The sequence below is a fragment of the Pleurodeles waltl genome, chromosome 9 (assembly GCF_031143425.1).
Source record: "Pleurodeles waltl isolate 20211129_DDA chromosome 9, aPleWal1.hap1.20221129, whole genome shotgun sequence".
NCBI classification, from domain to species: domain Eukaryota; kingdom Metazoa; phylum Chordata; class Amphibia; order Caudata; family Salamandridae; genus Pleurodeles; species Pleurodeles waltl.
The window spans coordinates 48,591,429-48,604,183 of NC_090448.1; the positions used below are offsets into that span (position 1 = coordinate 48,591,429).

The window sequence follows — 12,755 nt, forward strand, 5'->3', positions numbered from 1 at the left end:
AAACGGCCTCAAGCAGGGACAAATGTAAAGCATTTACCAATGATAAAGGATTTTTTAAAGGAAGGCCGACGAACGAGTGAAAGTGATGGCCGTGAGGTGGGTGTGGTTCAAAACCCTAAAACCCAAAAACTTACAACAGGTCAATGCGCTTGTGCGCTCGACCTAAAAATTACAAGGTAAGTTTTACCTGAAATACAAACGTTGTAAATTAACCATGAATTGACCTATACGATTAATGCATTGCTCATTTATTTGTAAAGATTACAAAGTGGCAACGTCTCATCAAATTGAGCTGTCTTAATATTGTTCCTACTGCTCGTAACTCGTAATTTTTCTCTTTGCTCGTCAGCTGCCCTTTCAATCTCATCTTCAATTTTATTTCTTTGGTATGTTTTTTTAAACAGTTAAGGGTAAGAGCCACTGCAAGAAGTCTGCCGAGTTTCGAGGCTCAGGAGTGGCTCCTTTTGTGTGGGCCACTGCCAGGGATTGGGGCCACGTGTTGGGGTGGATTATAGTGTCTGGGGAAGCGAGCGGCCTATGCCACATCAGTCCTTCTGCTGCACTGCACTCGCGAGTAAATTAGACAGGCAAATCAGAGGACATAAAGATGGCAACATAGGAGGGGTAAGCTTCCCTACTTGGCGATGATCATTGTGCATTCCACAGAGGAATTCTTTAGAGGTCTGGAGGCTCATTTGGGGGTCCTGCACAAGAGGGGTTGTGGAGCAGCAGCGGGAGGGAGAGCAACCATGTACAGTTGGAGTGGGAGGGAGGGTGCCTACCTCCCCATGAAGTGAGGCTTGGAGTTTGACTGAAAAAACAGGAGGGGAGTGAAGACCCACCATGCATTCCCCTGAAGCCACCAAAGGAAAACTAAAAGCCCAAAAACAGGAAGGATAACTTTTCGCTCTGAGGCTACCAGCGTCTAGTGACCTGGATGCGGGTGATGGTGAAGCAGCCAGCACAGATATTGCAAAACATAGAATCACTGGAAGGGCCTTTGAAAGAGATCAAGTACCGCCATTCAAACACTGACCAACAGGTCAAAGGGGTCAAGTGGTGAAGTTTAGGCAGGCAGTGTGGAAGCATGATGAAATTGTGATGCTTCAGCTGGAAGCAGAGAATGAGTTCAGAGCCAATAAAATCAGAATCCTGCGGATGCCTGCACTTGCCAACAGTATGGATTTGAAAACAGCAAAGCTTTGCCCAGTGCAATCTGTGCTTCTGGATAGAGCTAACAACGTGTCTGGTGCTGATTAGTGGGAGGTGCACTGACCAGCAGTGCAAATGGATAAACAGGGACAAACACTGGAACTCGTTTAGCCCAAATAGGGAACTCAAGATGGTGAGATATGGTCTCCAGGAAAGCAGCATGGAACAAAACCCTAGAGATGGATGGATATAAAATCCACATGCCTTAGGGTCTGCGTTAAACTACTCTAACACATCATCAAGAGCTTGGAAAAAGGAGATGCCATTCATGGCATTAAAGCCTCCCCTTCGTTCCTCACTAAACTGCTAATATGGCTGCAACTGTTACTGTGCCAGTGACCTCCATTGGCCTGCTGGGGTTGTGAGTGTATGAGGTCTTTACAAGATCAAATAAAAATAGTTAAAACAGAGAACAGATAGATGACCTTATCCAAAAATATATTTGCCAATTACAAAGATGTAATGCCGATCACAAAGCTGCAATATTTATAAAAGAAAATAATATTAAAAAAGGAACCTGAATCAACAAGCAAGGCAAAGTAATAGGTTTGGCTTTAATGTGCCACTGCATTCACAAATAGCGTCTACATATGCTGCACACAAATGGTCTTGAATCCAATACATTATGCCCTATTAGCTTTGTTGTTGCAGGGGGGTGAGGGAAGCAGCAAAATGTGTGTAGGAAATAAACAACTAAATGTGGCAAACAGTATTTTGACGGAGTACTTTTCAGATGTAAAATAGTGCCTCATGGCTTACACTATTGAAAGGCAGAATAAGACACTTCAGAGTGTATAACATGAGGAGAGAGAGTAATACTCCTTACCATTGGCCAAAAGATAACGGACAAGTTCGTCATGTCCACAGAGACAAGCATAGTACCTGCAATAGAAATGGAAATACAATTAAAAATACGGCAGCATTGGCTTCAGCACCTTAATGCTCCATTGTTTGAGTTCTGATTCCCAATAAGTATATTAGTCACTAAGTAGTCAGTAAAGCTGAAACAGAAACATGACAAAGGTTTCTCTTACAGACAAATAAGACTGATGAAAATTTACAAGTCACCAGCACCCGGTAAAGTAAGGAGAGCAGCATACTTGTCATTTAAACCAATGGTTCGAGACCCCCGGGGTGGTGCCCAATGTCTTACTCAGATGGTCTGCAACCGTTCTATAACATTTAATATTATTAATCTTAATCAATTAAACTTAATAAAGTGTATACAAATAAGGTTGCAACACAAAAAATGTGAAAGCTAAATTTGATTAAAAATTACACAAAATAATTCAGCATTCGTTTGGTGTATACTTTTTTGTATATTGTTTTGAGGTCCAAATCACAAAACCTGCTTACGCTGGGGATTCCAATAATGATTCAGTGGGTGTTCTCAGAAGTCAAAACCTTAAAGATTCTGATTTAGACAACTTTCCAAAAGCAGAAGATCTCTTCTTTTAAACATATATGGCCTGCTGGAAAAGTCTAACAACTCTGGCTCTTTACTGAGAGGAAGCCAATTTGGCAGCAATTTAGGGCATCAATATACTATTCAAGGCCACTCTTCCCAATATGTTGCTCATTCTTACTGTAAGGAAATGCCTCCTTGGCATGGTTACCCCCTGACTTTTTGCCTTTGCTGATGCTATGTTTTGAATTGAAAGTGTGCTGAGGCCTGCTAACCAGGCCCCAGCACCAGTGTTCTTTCCTAACCTGTACTTTTGATTCCACAATTGGCACACCCTGGCATCCAGGTAAGTCCCTTGTAACTGGTACCAAGGGCCCTGATGCCAGGGAAGGTCTCTAAGGGCTGCAGCATATCTTATGCCACCCTGGGGACCCCTCACTCAGCACAGACCCACTGCTTACCAGCTTGTATGTGCTGGTGAGAACAAAACGAGTAAGTCGACATGGCACTCCCCTCAGGGTGCCATGCCAACCTCACACTGCCTATGCAGTCTAGATAAGTCACCCCTCTAGTAGGCCTTACAGCCCTAAGGCAGGGTGCACTATACCATAGGTGAGGGCACCAGTGCATGAGTACTGTGCCCCTACAGTGTCTAAGCCAAACCTTAGACATTGTAAGTGCAGGGTAGCCATAAGAGTATATGGTCTGGGAGTCTGTCAAACACGGACTCCATAGCACCATAATGGCTACACTGAAAACTGGGAAGTTTGGTATCAAACTTCTCAGCACAATAAATGCACTCTGATGCCAGTGTACATTTTATTGTGAAATACACCCCAGAGGGCACCTTAGAGGTGCCCCCTGAAACCTTAACCGACTATCTGTGTAGGCTGACTGGTTCCAGCAGCCTGCCACAACCGAGACATGTTGCTGGCCCCATGGGGAGAGTGCCTTTGTCACTCTGAGGCCAGTAACAAAGCCTGCACTGGGTGGAGATGCTATCACCTCCCCCAGGCAGGAGCTGTAACACCTGGCTGTGAGCCTCAAAGGCTTACCCCCTTTGTTCCAGCACCGCAGGGCACTCCAGCTAGTGGAGTTGCCTGCCCCCTCCGGCCACGGCCCCACTTTTGGCGGCAAGACCGGAGGAGATAATGAGAATAACAAGGAGTAGTCACTGGCCAGTCAGGACAGCCCCTAAGGTGTCCTGAGCTGAAGTGACTCTAACTTTTAGAAATCCTCCATCTTGCAGATTGGGAGGAGGCACAAAGAGGGTGTACCACCCTCAGGGCTAGTAGCCATTGGCTACTAACCCCCCAGACCTAAACACGCCCTTAAATTTAGTATTTAAGGGCTTCCCTGAACCTAAAGATTTAGATTCCTGCAACTTACAAGAAGAAGAGGACTGCTGAGCTGAAAGACCCCTGCAGAGGAAGAAAAGAAGACACCAACTGCTTTGGCCCCAGACCTACCGGCCTGTCTCCTGCCTTCCAAAGAAACCTGCTCCAGCGACGCTTTCCCAAGAACCAGCGACCTCTGAATCCTCAGAGGACTGCCCTGCTTCAAGAAAGACAAGAAACTCCCGAGGACAGCGGCACTGCTCCAAAAGAACTGCAACTTTGTTACAGAGGAGCAGATTTAAAGACCCCTGCAATCCCCGCAAGAAGCGTGAGACTTGCAACACTGCACCCGGCGACCCCGACTCGACTGGTGGAGAACCAACACCTCAGGGAGGACCCTCCGGCGACTCCAAGACCGTGAGTAACCAAAGTTGTCCCCCCTGAGCCCCCACAGCGACGCCTGCAGAGGGAATCCCAAGGCTCCCCCTGACCGCGACTGCCTGAACTCTAATTTCCCGACGGCTGGAAAAGACCCTGCACCCGCAGCCCCCAGCACCTGAAGGATCGGAACTCCAGGGCAGGAGTGACCCCCAGAAGGCTCTCTCCCTTGCCCAGGTGGTGGCTACCCCGAGGAGCCCCCCCCTTGCCTGCCTGCACCGCTGAAGAGATCCCTTGGTCTCTCATTGAAAACCATTGAAAACCCGACGCGTGTTTGCACACTGCACCCGGCCGCCCCCGCGCTGCTGAGGGTGTACTTTCTGTGTGGACTTGTGTCCCCCCCGGTGCCCTACAAAACCCCCCTGGTCTGCCCTCCGAAGACGCGGGTACTTACCTGCTGGCAGACTGGAACCGGGGCACCCCCTTCTCTCCATTGAAGCCTATGTGTTTTGGGCACCTCTTTGACCTCTGCACCTGACCGGCCCTGAGCTGCTGGTGTGGTGACTTTGGGTTGCTCTGAACCCCCAACGGTGGGCTACCTTGGACCCAAACCTGAGACTTGTAAGTGATACTTACCTGCTAAAACTAAGAATAACTTACCTCCCCCAGGAACTGTGAAAATTGCACTGTGTCCACTTTTAAAACAGCTATTTGTGTTTTATGTGAAAAGTATATATGCTACTGTAATTATTCAAAGTTCCTAAAGTACTTACCTGCAATACCTTTCAAATTAGATATTACCTGTAGAATTTGAACCTGTGGTTCTTAAAATAAACTAAGAAAAGATATTTTTCTATAACAAAACCTATTGGCTGGATTTGTCTCTGAGTGTGTGTTCCTCATTTATTGCCTGTGTGTATGTACAACAAATGCTTAACACTACTCCTTTGATAAGCCTACTGCTCAACCACACTACCACAAAATAGAGCATTAGTATTATCTCTTTTTGCCACTATCTTACCTCTAAGGGGAACCCTTGGACTCTGTGCATACTATTCCTTACTTTGAAATAGTGCATACAGAGCCAACTTCCTACATTGATGGATCAGCGGTGGGGTACAAGACTTTGCATTTGCTGGACTACTCAGCCAATACCTGATCACACGACAAATTCCAAAAAATTTCATTAGAAATTGATTTTTTGCTATTTGAAATTTTTCTAAATTCTTTAAAGTCCTGCTAGGGCCTTGTGTTAGTCCCTGTTAGCATTGCTTTTAGAGTTTAAAAGTTTGGTAAAAGTTTGAATTAGATTCTAGAACTAGTTTTAGATTCTTAAAAAGTATTCCAACTTTTAGAGGCATAATGTCTAGTACAGAGATGAATGTGGTGGAACTCGACACCACACCTTACCTCCATCTTAAGATGAGGGAGCTAAGGTCACTCTGTAAAATAAAGAAAATAGTAATGGGCCCCAGACCTTCCAAACTACAGCTCCAGGAGCTGTTGGCAGAGTTTGAAAAGGCCAACCCCTCTGAGGATGGCAACTCAGAGGATGATGATAGTGACTTGGAGGGTGATTCCCCCCTACCAGTCCTATCTAGGGAAGACAGGGCCTCTCAAGCCCTGACTCCAAGCATAATAGTCAGAGATGCTGGCTCCCTCACAGGAGGGACCAACCTCTCTGAAATCACTGAGGATAACTCCAGTGAAGAGGACATCCAGTTAGCCAGGATGGCCAAAAGATTGGCTTTGGAAAGACAGATCCTAGCCATAGAAAGGGAAAGACAAGAGATGGGCCTAGGACCCATCAATGGTGGCAGCAACATAAATAGGGTCAGAGATTCTCCTGACATGTTGAAAATCCCTAAAGGGATTGTAACTAAATATGAAGATGGTGATGACATCACCAAATGGTTCACAGCTTTTGAGAGGGCTTGTGTAACCAGAAAAGTGAACAAATCTCACTGGGGTGCTCTCCTTTGGGAAATTTTCACAGGAAAGTGTAGGGATAGACTCCTCACACTCTCTGGAAAAGATGCAGAATCTTATGACCTCATGAAGGGTACCCTGATTGAGGGCTTTGGATTCTCCACTGAGGAGTATAGGATTAGATTCAGGGGGGCTCAAAAATCCTCGAGCCAGACCTGGGTTGACTTTGTAGACTACTCAGTAAAAACACTAGATGGTTGGATTCAAGGCAGTGGTGTAAGTAATTATGATGGGCTGTACAATTTATTTGTGAAAGAACACCTATTAAGTAATTGTTCAAATGATAAACTACATCAGCATCTGGTAGACCTAGGACCAATTTCTCCCCAAGAATTGGGAAAGAAGGCGGACCATTGGGTCAAGACTAGGGTGTCCAAAACTTCCACAGGGGGTGACCAAAAGAAAGGGGTCACAAAACCTCCCCAGGGGAAGGGTGGTGAGACAGCCAAAAACAAAAATAGTAAAGAGTCTTCTACAGGCCCCCAAAAACCTGCACAGGAGGGTGGGCCCAGAGCCTCTTCACAAAACAATTCTGGGTACAAGGGTAAAAACTTTGATCCCAAAAAGGCCTGGTGTCGTAGCTGTAGTCAGTCTGGACACCAAACTGGAGACAAGGCCTGTCCCAAGAAAAATACCACTTCAAACTCCACTCCAGCTAACACTGGAATGGCTCGTCTCCAAGTGGGATCAACAGTGTGCCCAGAGCAAATCAGGTGTCACACTGAAGCTACATTAGTCTTGGAGGGTGGGGTGGATTTAGCCACACTGGCTGCCTGGCCCCCTAACATGCAAAAATACAGGCAGCAGCTCTTAATTAATGGGACAAGTGTAGAGGGCCTGAGGGATACAGGTGCCAGTGTCACTATGGTGACAGAGAAACTGGTTTCCCCTGGCCAATACCTGACTGGACAAACCTATCCAGTCACCAATGCTGACAATCAAACTAAAGTACATCCCATGGCAATGGTAACTTTAGAGTGGGGAGGGGTCAATGGCCTGAAAAAGGTGGTGGTCTCCTCAAATATCCCAGTAGACTGTTTGCTTGGAAATGACCAGGAGTCCTCAGCATGGGCTGAGGTAGAACTGAAAACCCATGCAGCCATGCTGGGTATCCCTGAACTGGTGTGTGTCAAGACAAGGGCACAGTGCAAGGCACAGGGTGAAAAATTAGAGCTGGAGTCTGGAAGAAAGGCCCAGCCTACCAAGAGAAAAGGAAAGTCAGCTGGGAAACCAGCTGCAACACAACAAGAAAAAGAGAGCCTCTCTTCTCAGGAAGAAGTTCTGCCCTCTGAGGGAACTGAGCCTATGGAGCTGGAACCTTACCAGGTTGAGCTCTTAGGCCCAGGTGGACCCTCAAGGGAAGAGTTGTGTAAGGGGCAAGAAACCTGTCCCTCTCTTGAAGGCCTTAGGCAGCAAGTTGCTGAAGAGTCCAACGGCAAGAAAAATGGAACACATAGGGTGTATTGGGAAGATGGACTCCTGTACACTGAGGCAAGAGATCCCAAACCTGGTGCCACTAGGAGAGTGGTAGTGCCTCAGGCGTTCAGAGAGTTTATTCTGACCTTAGCCCATGATATTCCCCTTGCTGGGCATTTGGGACAAACCAAGACGTGGGAGAGGTTAGTCAACCACTTCTACTGGCCCAACATGTTCCAGAAGGTTAAGGAGTTTTGCATCTCCTGTACCACCTGTCAAGCCAGTGGTAAGACAGGTGGACATCCAAAGGCCCCCCTCATTCCACTTCCAGTGGTGGGGGTCCCCTTTGAAAGAGTGGGTGTGGACATAGTGGGTCCACTTGAACCTCCCACAGCCTCAGGAAATATGTACATCCTAGTAGTAGTGGATCATGCTACTAGGTATCCTGAAGCTATTCCCCTTAGGTCGACTACTGCCCCTGCAGTAGCCAAGGCCCTCATTGGTATCTTTACCAGAGTGGGCTTCCCTAAGGAGGTGGTGTCTGACAGAGGTACCAACTTCATGTCAGCATACCTGAAACACATGTGGAATGAGTGTGGAGTGACTTATAAATTTACTACACCCTATCATCCACAAACTAATGGCCTTGTTGAGAGATTCAACAAGACATTAAAAGGCATGATCATGGGGCTCCCAGAAAAACTCAAAAGGAGATGGGATGTCCTCTTGCCATGTCTGCTTTTCGCTTACAGAGAGGTGCCTCAGAAGGGAGTAGGGTTCTCACCCTTTGAACTTCTGTTTGGCCACCCTGTAAGGGGACCACTTGCTCTTGTTAAAGAAGGCTGGGAGAGACCTCTTCATGAGCCTAAACAAGACATAGTGGACTATGTACTTGGCCTTCGCTCAAGGATGGCAGAGTACATGGAAAAGGCAAGTAAAAACCTTGAGGCCAGCCAACAGCTCCAGAAGTTTTGGTATGACCAAAAGGCTGCACTGGTTGAATTTCAACCAGGGCAGAAAGTCTGGGTTTTGGAGCCTGTGGCTCCCAGGGCACTTCAGGACAAATGGAGTGGCCCTTACCCAGTGCTAGAGAGGAAGAGTCAGGTCACCTACCTGGTAGACCTGGGCACAAGCAGGAGCCCCAAGAGGGTGATCCATGTGAACCGCCTTAAGCTCTTCCATGACAGGGCTGATGTCAATCTGTTAATGGTAACAGATGAGGATCAGGAAGCTGAGAGTGAGCCTCTCCCTGATCTTCTGTCATCAAACCCTAATGATGGCTCAGTAGATGGAGTGATCTATTCCGACACCCTCTCTGGCCAACAGCAATCTGACTATAGGACAGTCCTGCAGCAGTTTGCTGAGCTCTTTTCCCTAACCCCTGGTCAGACACAGCTGTGTACCCATGATGTGGACACAGGAGACAGCATGCCTGTCAAAAACAAAATATTCAGACAGTCTGATCAAGTTAAGGAAAGCATCAAGGTGGAAGTCCACAAGATGCTGGAATTGGGAGTAATTGAGCACTCTGACAGCCCCTGGGCTAGCCCAGTGGTCTTAGTCTCCAAACCTCACACCAAAGATGGAAAGAGAGAGATGAGGTTTTGTGTGGACTACAGAGGACTTACCTCTGTCACCAAGACAGATGCCCATCCCATTCCTAGAGCTGATGAGCTGATTGATAAATTAGGGGCTGCCAAATTCTTAAGTACCTTTGACTTAATAGCAGGGTACTGGCAAATCAAAATGGCCCCTGGAGCAAAAGAAAAGACAGCATTCTCCACACCTGATGGGCATTATCAGTTCACTGTTATGCCCTTTGGTTTAAAGAATGCCCCTGCCACCTTCCAAAGGTTGGTGAATCAAGTCCTTGCTGGCTTGGAGTCCTTCAGTGCAGCTTATCTTGACGATATTGCTGTCTTTAGCTCCAACTGGCAGGATCACCTGGTCCACCTGAAGAAGGTTTTGAAGGCTCTGCAATCTGCAGGCCTCTCTATCAAGGCATCCAAATGCCAGATAGGGCAGGGAACTGTGGTTTACTTGGGACACCTTGTAGGTGGAGGCCAAGTTCAGCCACTCCAGCCTAAGATCCAGACTATTCTGGACTGGGCAGCTCCAAAAACCCAGACTCAAGTCAGGGCATCCCTTGGCTTGACTGGGTACTATAGGAGGTTTGTGAAGGGATATGGACCCATAGTGACAGCCCTCACAGAACTCACCTCCAAGAAAATGCCCAAGAAAGTAAACTGGACTGTAGAATGCCAACAGGCCTTTGACACCCTGAAACAAGCTATGTGCACAGCACCAGTTCTAAAAGCTCCAGATTACTCCAAGCAATTCATTGTGCAAACAGATGCCTCTGAACATGGGATAGGGGCAGTTTTGTCCCAAACAAATGATGATGGCCTTGACCAGCCTGTTGCTTTCATTAGCAGGAGGTTACTCCCCAGGGAGCAGCGTTGGAGTGCCATTGAGAGGGAGGCCTTTGCTGTGGTTTGGTCCCTGAAAAAGCTGAGACCATACCTCTTTGGTACTCACTTCCTAGTTCAGACTGACCACAGACCTCTCAGATGGCTGATGCAAATGAAAGGTGAAAATCCAAAACTGTTGAGGTGGTCCATCTCCCTACAGGGAATGGACTTTATAGTGGAACACAGACCTGGGACTGCCCATGCCAATGCAGATGGCCTTTCCAGGTTCTTCCACTTAGAAAATGAAGACTCTCTTGGGAAAGGTTAGTCTCATCCTCTTTCGTTTGGGGGGGGGTTGTGTAAGGAAATGCCTCCTTGGCATGGTTACCCCCTGACGTTTTGCCTTTGCTGATGCTATGTTTTGAATTGAAAGTGTGCTGAGGCCTGCTAACCAGGCCCCAGCACAAGTGTTCTTTCCCTAACCTGTACTTTTGATTCCACAATTGGCACACCCTGGCATCCAGGTAAGTCCCTTGTAACTGGTACCCCAGGTACCAAGGGCCCTGATGCCAGGGAAGGTCTCTAAAGGCTGCAGCATATCATATGCCACCCTGGGGACCCCTCACTCAGCACAGACCCACTGCTTACCAGCTTGTGTGTGCTGGTGAGAACAAAACGAGTAAGTCGACATGGCACTCCCCTCAGGGTGCCATGCCAACCTCACACTGCCTATGCAGTATAGATAAGTCACCCCTCTAGTAGGCCGTACAGCCCTAAGGCAGGGTGCACTATACCACAGGTGAGGGCACCAGTGCATGAGTACTGTGCCCCTACAGTGTCTAAGCCAAACCTTAGACATTGTAAGTGCAAGGTAGCCATAAGAGTATATGGTCTGGGAGTCTGTCAAACACGGACTCCACAGCACCATAATGGCTACACTGAAAACTGGGAAGTTTGGTATAAAACTTCTCAGCACAATAAATGCACACTGATGCCAGTGTACATTTTATTGTGAAATACACCCGAGAGGGCACCTTAGAGGTGCCCCCTGAAACCTTAACCGACTATCTGTGTAGGCTGACTGGTTCCAGCAGCCTGCCACAACCGAGACATGTTGCTGGCCCCATGGGGAGAGTGCCTTTGTCACTCTGAGGCCAGTAACAAAGCCTACACTGGGTGGAGATGCTATCACCTCCCCCAGGCAGGAGCTGTAACACCTGGCGGTGAGCCTCAAAGGCTTACCCCCTTTGTTCCAGCACCGCAGGGCACTCCAGCTAGTGGAGTTGCCCGCCCCCTCCGGCCACGGCCCCACTTTTGGCGGCAAGACCGGAGGAGATAATGAGAATAACAAGGAGGAGTCACTGGCCAGTCAGGACAGCCCCTAAGGTGTCCTGAGCTGAAGTGACTCTAACTTTTAGAAATCCTCCATCTTGCAGATGGAGGATTCCCCAATAGGATTAGGGAGGTGACCCCCTCCCCTTGAGAGGAGGCACAAAGAGGGTGTACCCACCCTCAGGGCTAGTAGCCATTGGCTACTAACCCCCCAGACCTAAACACGCCCTTAAATTTAGTATTTAAGGGCTTCCCTGAACCTAAAGATTTAGATTCCTGCAACTTACAAGAAGAAGAGGACTGCTGAGCTGAAAGACCCCTGCAGAGGAAGAAAAGAAGACACCAACTGCTTTGGCCCCAGACCTACCGGCCTGTCTCCTGCCTTCCAAAGAAACCTGCTCCAGCGACGCTTTCCCAAGGACCAGCGACCTCTGAATCCTCAGAGGACTGCCCTGCTTCAAGAAAGACAAGAAACTCCCGTGGACAGCGGCACTGCTCCAAAAGAACTGCAACTTTGTTACAGAGGAGCAGATTTAAAGACCCCTGCAATCCCCGCAAGAAGCGTGAGACTTGCAACACTGCACCCGGCGACCCCGACTCGACTGGTGGAGAACCAACACCTCAGGGAGGACCATCCGGCGACTCCAAGACCGTGAGTAACCAAAGTTGTCCCCCCTGAGCCCTCACAGCGACGCCTGCAGAGGGAATCCCGAGGCTCCCCCTAACCGTGACTGCCTGAACTCTAATTTCCCGACGGCTGGAAAAGACCCTGCACCCGCAGCCCCCAGCACCTGAAGGATCGGAACTCCAGGGCAGGAGTGACCCCCAGGAGGCCCTCTCCCTTGCCCAGGTGGTGGCTACCCCGAGGAGCCCCCCCCTTGCCTGCCTGCACCGCTGAAGGGATCCCTTGGTCTCTCATTGAAAACCCGACGCGTGTTTGCACACTGCACCCGGCTGCCCCCGCGCTGCTGAGGGTGTACTTTCTGTGTGGACTTGTGTCCCCCCCAGTGCCCTACAAAACCCCCCTGGTCTGCCCTCCGAAGACGTGGGTACTTACCTGCTGGCAGACTGGAACCGGGGCACCCCCTTCTCTCCATTGAAGCCTATGTGTTTTGGGCACCTCTTTGACCTCTGCACCTGACCGGCCCTGAGCTGCTGGTGTGGTGACTTTGGGGTTGCTCTGAACCCCCAACGGTGGGCTACCTTGGACCCAAACCTGAGACTTGTAAGTGATTTACTTACCTGCTAAAACTAACAATAACTTACCTCCCCCAG

The 12,755-nt window shown here is 48.5% G+C and overlaps 1 protein-coding gene across 1 annotated transcript in view; it reads right to left on the reverse strand.

Annotated features, from left to right (window-relative positions):
• The window catches only part of ABTB1 (ankyrin repeat and BTB domain containing 1), a 191,987-nt gene that overhangs the window by 165,493 nt on the left and 13,739 nt on the right, over positions 1-12,755 (reverse strand). Inside the window, exon 3 of the mRNA XM_069206257.1 lies at positions 2,039-2,094. Within this exon, the coding sequence (XP_069062358.1) occupies positions 2,039-2,094 (56 nt within the window). The remainder of the gene's footprint in view (positions 1-2,038; positions 2,095-12,755) is intronic.